General features: G+C 31.5%; 1 protein-coding gene across 3 annotated transcripts; it reads left to right on the top strand.

Annotated features, from left to right (window-relative positions):
* Positions 1 to 189: 189 nt before the first annotated feature.
* LOC126865744 (glycogen phosphorylase) lies at positions 190 to 7,152 on the top strand. Of its 3 annotated transcripts, none has more exons than XM_050618603.1 (11): positions 190 to 830; positions 3,643 to 3,744; positions 3,828 to 4,142; positions 4,224 to 4,335; positions 4,420 to 4,579; positions 4,681 to 5,151; positions 5,241 to 5,355; positions 5,431 to 5,613; positions 5,705 to 6,052; positions 6,129 to 6,458; positions 6,544 to 7,152. In XM_050618603.1, exons 1-11 carry the CDS (start codon positions 588 to 590, stop codon positions 6,697 to 6,699), a joined length of 2,535 nt encoding a protein of 844 aa, XP_050474560.1. In that variant the 5' UTR covers positions 190 to 587; the 3' UTR covers positions 6,700 to 7,152. The 3 variants fall into 3 exon arrangements, with proteins under 3 accessions (XP_050474560.1, XP_050474561.1, XP_050474562.1); XM_050618604.1 differs by lacking the exon at positions 190 to 830 and adding an exon at positions 3,357 to 3,488; XM_050618605.1 differs by lacking the exon at positions 190 to 830 and adding an exon at positions 3,472 to 3,501.
* The last annotated feature ends 360 nt before the right edge of the window (positions 7,153 to 7,512 follow it).

Raw genomic sequence — 7,512 nt, 5'->3', positions numbered from 1 at the left:
ACAAAGCGGGGCCATGGTCAGTTAATGATACGCTACTGAATTTTTCAAACCAGTGTCGGAAGATCATCATAGATGGCAGGAATGCATGCTTAATTTTTCCAAACCTGGTCGGTATTATCATTGCAGATCATGTGATGTAATCCATTGCAATGCGCCTGCGCGACCTTCATACAAGGTGACCGTTTCGAGGATTTGGACTCATGTCATTCGCCTGTGTGCAATATACGAGTGCGGATCTGTGTGCCACCGGTATTCTTTCATGTGTCGTGAAAACCGGTCATTGTTCTCGCCAATCTTCCGAATCATCAATAAAAGTATTACGTTTGTAACGTATCCTTATCTGTGAGAGTACAACTTCAGAATTTAATTCAACATTTGTATATAACGTTGTGTAGTAACAATAGTAATTAATAGAATAAAGGGAATTTGATTCTCGTAAAAACGAGAGAAAGTTGAATTAAACCTATAGTGTTAGGGCACGAAATTGATCTTGTGTAACAAAAATAAGCAAATACAAATTATAAGTAAAATAGTTTTGCATTTATAAACATTATATTGTAAGGAAAAAGAAAAATAAACAAAGAGAAATGTCAGCATCAGACATGGATCACGAAAAGAGGAAACAAATTTCTGTGCGCGGAATTGTTGATGTGGAGAATGTGGGAAATTTTAAGAAAACATTCAATAGGCATCTTCATTACACTTTGGTGAAAGATCGTAATGTGGCTACGAGTAGAGATTATTTCATGGCCTTGGCACACAGCGTCAAGGACAACTTGGTCTCTAGATGGATACGCACTCAACAATACTATTACGAGAAAGACCCAAAAGTATGCAAGTATACCATTGATCACTTAATTCTTCAAGTTATTAAACTTATTATGTATACTCCATAACCTTCATGCATGAAAATTATGGTTATAATAAATTTGATTTCTTGTTTAACGATTGTCGGTAAGTATAATATCTAATATTTATTAAAACATTAATTTATTGCGTATTTTGATAATCGTTTTGATTGTGTGATATATACATGTAGAAATACATACATGTTAAACTTTTATTCCAATAAGCGAAAAGTTTTCTAATACAACTTTTAATATAAGAAAAATTTTAACATAAAGTTAAGTCGACAAACAACTACATTAGCATGTTATCAATACGATTCTTCTACGTTTCCCTTAAATTTAAATTTTTTAACGCAAGAAAAAACAGAATTAAATTGAAAATGGTTCAAAAAATACAACAGATTAACGATGCCTTTAAGTATGCATTTTCTATGACACAGCTACAGCTACGGGCATAGCCCGTAGTACGATGATCGGGCCAAATATAATATATAATATATAATAGCTTGTTTACGTTTTTGGCCCAAAATTCTCGAACGTAAATCGTAGATTAAGGGGTTGATCACATCGGTTAATAATTTCAAAGTAAAAACATATTAAAGATAATTTTGATTAGTTGAAACTGCAATTAGTTTGATAAGTAAACTATTTTGAAGTAAACATTAATATTAAGTAAAATTAGATCAAGATAAACAAATGTAAAACAATAATGTTTTTGTCTAATAGAAAATATACACTAATGTTAGGTATTTAAATTCTTAAGCAAAACAAAAGAAACGGTAAAATTTTTATGCATTTAGTAATGAAATAATCCGTCCACTTACGCATGAATACTATTTATACTTACATAAACAGATGCTATATTGAAATGAACCTTCGAAATGTAAGATGCAACACGTTGCAGTGTCTATTTTCAGTTTGACTTATAATCGCCTTACCCTGAGGTCTTAAGCCAAACAGTTTTCATTCTTTTCGAAGCAATGTCATGATGGCGATAAGACCGTCGTCAATCTCTGAAAACATTCCAACTATATCGATGGATTAATAATAATTGTTTACAAAGAATTGTTTGTAAAGTACATTATCATGTATATTGAACATTGAGCTATAATCAACTATTACTAGTCATACATTTTTCGTTTATATAAGCAAAATAATTATCCAGAGCGCACCCGTAAATTTTATTTAAAAAAATATTATGCATAGTTAGTAAGAATTATTGGCCAATTTTTACGATTAACTTTTACGATCACGAAACATAAATCTGATTAAATATAAATTTTCTTGGAAATATTTCTTTACGTAATTGCGCCTTCCGTATATTTAGAATAGTTGTATATAAATCAAAGACATGCGTTGAAAATGCGAACATAAAGGAAAAGAGCAGTTGAGAAAGAAAGAGAAAATATGTAAAGAGAATTAAAGGAAACAGGTAAAGGGATTACAGAAAAGAGATAATACAAAAGTAGAAAGTGGTGTTCACCCATAAAGCTGTAGGAATAGGTAGACAGGAATAAAATAAGCGTAGGTAGTATCTTTAGGTAAGGGCATTGCTATCGTTCTGCTCACATTAGTAACCATAATATAAATATTAGAATCTTGTGAAAATTGAGAATAAAAAAGCAAATCAGTATGTTAATAAAGTAATTACAAATTACTATATACATTCTATATTTATGTGTATATGATTAATTTGTAATGTAGTTTGTACATTTGTAACAGAAATGAAAAGAGAATAAGCATAAAATAAGTCGTCACAAGCAGGGTTTCCTTTGTGAGAACGTTAATCATAACAAATTACTGAAATTGGTTGGACAATACAGATCACGTGACACAACTATTAAAAGCCGAGAAGTCACGTTTAACACATTTACTACCGGATAGACTTTTGGATATGGTCCCGTTACATTATGCAAACGTTCTGAAAATGTATACTGTTTCTGTTGTTTAATCTTTTGACAGCTATTGTACAAGGATATATCGATTACGATATTGAGTTGTTGGTTTTAGGCAATAATGACAAGCTTCATTAAAAAAGGAAAATATTATATAATAATGCTTACATATTGTTGAAATAAAAAGTTGAAAAATTTGTTTCCAAGAAAAGATGCAAAAATAAAAATATTGCAAACTTTTTGCAAAAGTAGTAACACTTTTGAGAAAAGGAAAGCATTATTTTCATTGTTCTGCGTATACGTATAAAAGAAATTAATACACATCTGTTTTCATTACCTTTTCCACTTTTTTATTTCCTATAATTTTTTTGTTTATACAAATAGTACAATTTTTTTCATGAGAAGAAATAATATCAAGTTTTATTAGAGGAGTATCTTCAGCCATCTCGGCTATAAATAAACGACCGTCGAACACGTGGAGGAACTAAACGAAATTTCGGAGTAATCGTTGAACGTAATAAAGATCAATTTTAACTGAGCGTTATCTTTCGTTTGCTCTCTCGTTTCAGACTGTCGTCTCGATTTATTTTTATTAGTTAGGCCATTTGCTGCGTAATACGAGATGTACACTACGATTTCATAACGGAAACACAGAAGACACAATAGTACTGAATTTTACTTTTCTCCTTTACATCATAGAATCATAAGCTCAATGTTTCCTACGGTTCAATGTTCGTACGGAAATGTACAGTATACTTGTAAATATTGATATTTTTCCTTTTATCTTTAAACAAATAATCTTTTATCGTTGAAAATACATAAATACACAATTGGTACCTTCTGAAATGTTCTAATTTATTTTCCGTATTATGTAACATATTTTTATCCTACTATTTTAGAGAGTTTACTACCTTTCCCTGGAATACTACATGGGAAGGACTCTTCAAAACACCATGATTAACTTAGGCATCCAAGGTGCTTGTGACGAAGCTATGTATCAGGTTTGTTTCAAATAAAATTTCTAAAATCATCTACCGATAATAAAAATCGTAAAAAAAGAAATTAAGAAAGGATTGTATTATAGATGGGCTTGGATATTGAAGAGCTCGAAGAACTTGAAGAAGATGCAGGTTTAGGAAATGGAGGTTTAGGAAGACTAGCGGCTTGCTTCTTGGATAGTATGGCTACCCTTGGCCTGGCTGCTTATGGTTACGGTATTCGATATGAATATGGTATATTTGCGCAGAAAATAAAAAATGGAGAACAGGTGGAGGAACCAGATGATTGGTTACGTTATGGAAATCCGTGGGAGAAGGCTAGGCCAGAATTCATGCTCCCTGTAAACTTCTATGGACAGGTGATTGATACTCCTGAAGGGAAGAAATGGATTAATACTCAAGTTAGTATACATAAAATAAATCTGTACAGTTAATAAGTTAAAGTTATTGATAAAGGATTTACATACCTTGCTTTTGATCAGGTCGTATTTGCGATGCCATATGATAATCCGGTTCCTGGATACAAAAACAACTTTGTTAATACTCTTAGATTATGGTCTGCTAAGTCGCCAATAGAATTTAATTTGAAATTTTGTAAGCAAGTTTTTATTACCTATATCATTTTATATATCATCAATCAAAATAGATTATCGTAGAAGATCATCGTTTTTCTTTCAGTTAACGACGGTGATTATATCCAAGCTGTGTTTGACCGCACCTTGGCGGAGAACATCACTAGGGTGTTATATCCTAACGACAATTTCTTCGAGGGTAAAGAATTGCGATTGAAGCAAGAATACTTCATGGTAGCGGCTACTCTTCAAGATATCATACGAAGGTTGCTACATATTTATTTTGTTCACAAAGTTTCAAGATCCAAATGCGTTGTAGATATAATATTTCGTTGACAAATTACATTCTTACAATATATATTTCTAGGTATAAAGCCAGCAAATTTGGTTCAAAGGAACACCATAGAACAGATTTTGACTTATTCCCCGACAAAGTGGCCATTCAGTTGAACGATACTCATCCTTCTTTGGCTATTCCTGAACTTATGAGAATTCTTATCGACGTCGAAGGGCTTCCTTGGGAAAAAGCTTGGGACATAACAAAGAGAACATGCGCTTATACTAATCACACGGTTCTTCCAGAAGCTTTAGAGAGATGGCCCACAAGCCTGTTAGAAAGCATTCTTCCTAGACATTTACAAATCATTTATCATATTAATTTCCTCCATTTGCAAGAAGTTTCCGCTAAATATCCGGGAGACATGGATCGTCTTCGTCGTATGTCTTTGATCGAGGAGGAAGGTGAAAAGAGAGTTAACATGGCTCATCTTTCGATTGTGGGTAGTCACGCTATCAACGGTGTCGCAGCAATTCATTCGGAAATTTTGAAAAGTGGCGTGTGGGTGTTTTTAGAACTTAAAATTTGTATTAATGATAACTTGTGTAATAAATGATAGTTTTATAGTTTCGATTTACTCAATATTTTAGGTTCAAAGACTTCTATGAAATGACGCCTGAGAAATTCCAGAATAAAACCAATGGTATTACACCACGAAGATGGCTCCTTTTGTGCAATCCAAATCTCTCAGATATAATCGAAGAAGTAAGTGTTATTAAAAAATTACTCATAAATTACGATCTTCGTTTTGATATAAAATTATTGTTCACTATCTTATAGAAAATTGGCAGCGACTGGACAGTACATTTAGAACAGCTCGCTCAGCTGAAACAATGGGCCAAGGATCCAGTTTTCCAGCGCAGCATTACGAAAGTGAAACAAGAAAATAAATTGAGATTAGCGCAAATGCTTGAGAAAGATTATGGAGTTAAAATAAATCCTGCTTCTATCTTTGATATTCAGGTAACTGTATTAAGTTGACGTAATTAAGTTTATATGCAAATAAATTATTTAATTTCTATATAATTATTTAATATGCGGTACCATAATATAGGTGAAGCGAATACATGAATACAAGAGGCAACTATTAAATTGTTTACACGTAATCACATTATACAACAGAATAAAAAAAAATCCAACCGCGCCATTCGTTCCTCGAACGGTGATGATTGGAGGAAAAGCTGCTCCCGGTTATCATTTAGCCAAAAAGATTATAAAGCTAATTTGCAGTGTAGGAAACGTTGTAAACAACGACCCTATTGTTGGAGATAAATTGAAATTTATTTTCTTAGAGAATTATCGAGTTACGTTAGCGGAGAAAATAATTCCAGCAGCAGATTTGAGTGAACAAATTTCTACTGCAGGTACTGAAGCTTCGGGTACCGGAAATATGAAGTTCATGGTAAGTATACTTTAATATGCAATTTATATATGCGATTTATAACAATAAATGAATATTCTGTTTTAAATTACTTTAGTTAAATGGAGCCTTGACAATTGGCACATTAGACGGTGCTAACGTAGAGATGGCTGAAGAAATGGGTACAGATAATATATTCATTTTCGGTATGACTGTTGATGAAGTCGAAGAGTTGAAGAAAAGGGGATACAATGCTTATGATTATTACAATAGAATCCCAGAACTAAAACAGTGTGTTGATCAGATCCAGGGTGGCTTCTTCAGCCCCAATAATCCAGACGAATTTAAAGATATTACCAATGTTTTATTAAACTGGGACAGATTTTATTTGTTTGCTGATTATGAGAGCTATATAAAGATGCAAGATCATGTCAGTAAAGTTTACCAGGTAAGTTCATACCGGAATCTTTTTCAGGATAATTTTTATATATTTTTTTAATTATTGTTTTATATATTTCCATTTTGTGTTTTAGGATGAAAGTAAGTGGGTAGAGATGGCGATCAATAATATAGCTTCTTCGGGAAAATTTTCATCGGATAGAACAATTGCCGAATATGCTCGTGAAATTTGGGGCGTTGAACCATCTTGGCAACGACTTCCTGCACCTCATGAGCCGCGGGACATTTAAATTATAACTTTCCTAGATATTTTACGATGTTACTTCTTGCATACATTATTAACATTTTTTAATCCTTTTTCTTTTTAACAAATGGATAAAATTCTTCCACGAACGAGCGTGAGCAGTATCACTATTTATTACGTAAATTACGTTTTATTTGAAAACGTATGTAATATCTGAAATTTCTTAAAAAATTTTATTAGCTACTAATCATTGATCAACCATAACAAAGATATAAAAAAGAAATTTATCATGTCTTATATTCTAGACGAACACAAAATATTTTATGATATGTCTCTTGAACAAACACAACAGATACAATCTAGTCGACAAAAAAGATAATAGTGGCATCAGAAATGATTTTATTCATATTTTTCTACTTGTAAATAAAATACCTGCAACAAAGATAAAAGATAATAATGAATCTATCAACTGTTAAATAATTAAAAATTTTTAAGACAAGATGATAAGAAAAATATACATTATTTATTTAAAATTTTGATTCCTTTGTGATGTGATATTATTATTAACATTTAATTATATGTTTACAACGTGCGAAAATTTACTAGTAATTACCGTTTTCTAATATTTTAAAATGCTCATTGTCAAGTTTTGAGAGAATTACTATATTTGAAAAGAGAAAGAAAAATAATTCTTCTCTATATATTTAACTCAATAAAGCATGTGTTATAAAAATATTTGGGCCCACTTTTTATATCAAAACAATTGTTACATTACACTCTAAGAGAAAATAAATATTAAAGAAACTTAAATTTTTTGTATTGAAATCGATGAAGTATAAAGTGTTTTTTTAAATATGTG

Source organism: Bombus huntii, chromosome 5 (genome assembly GCF_024542735.1).
Source record: "Bombus huntii isolate Logan2020A chromosome 5, iyBomHunt1.1, whole genome shotgun sequence".
Lineage (NCBI taxonomy): Eukaryota > Metazoa > Arthropoda > Insecta > Hymenoptera > Apidae > Bombus > Bombus huntii.
Note: the sequence above shows the minus strand (reverse complement) of the source record. Positions and strands in the feature narration are given on the sequence as shown.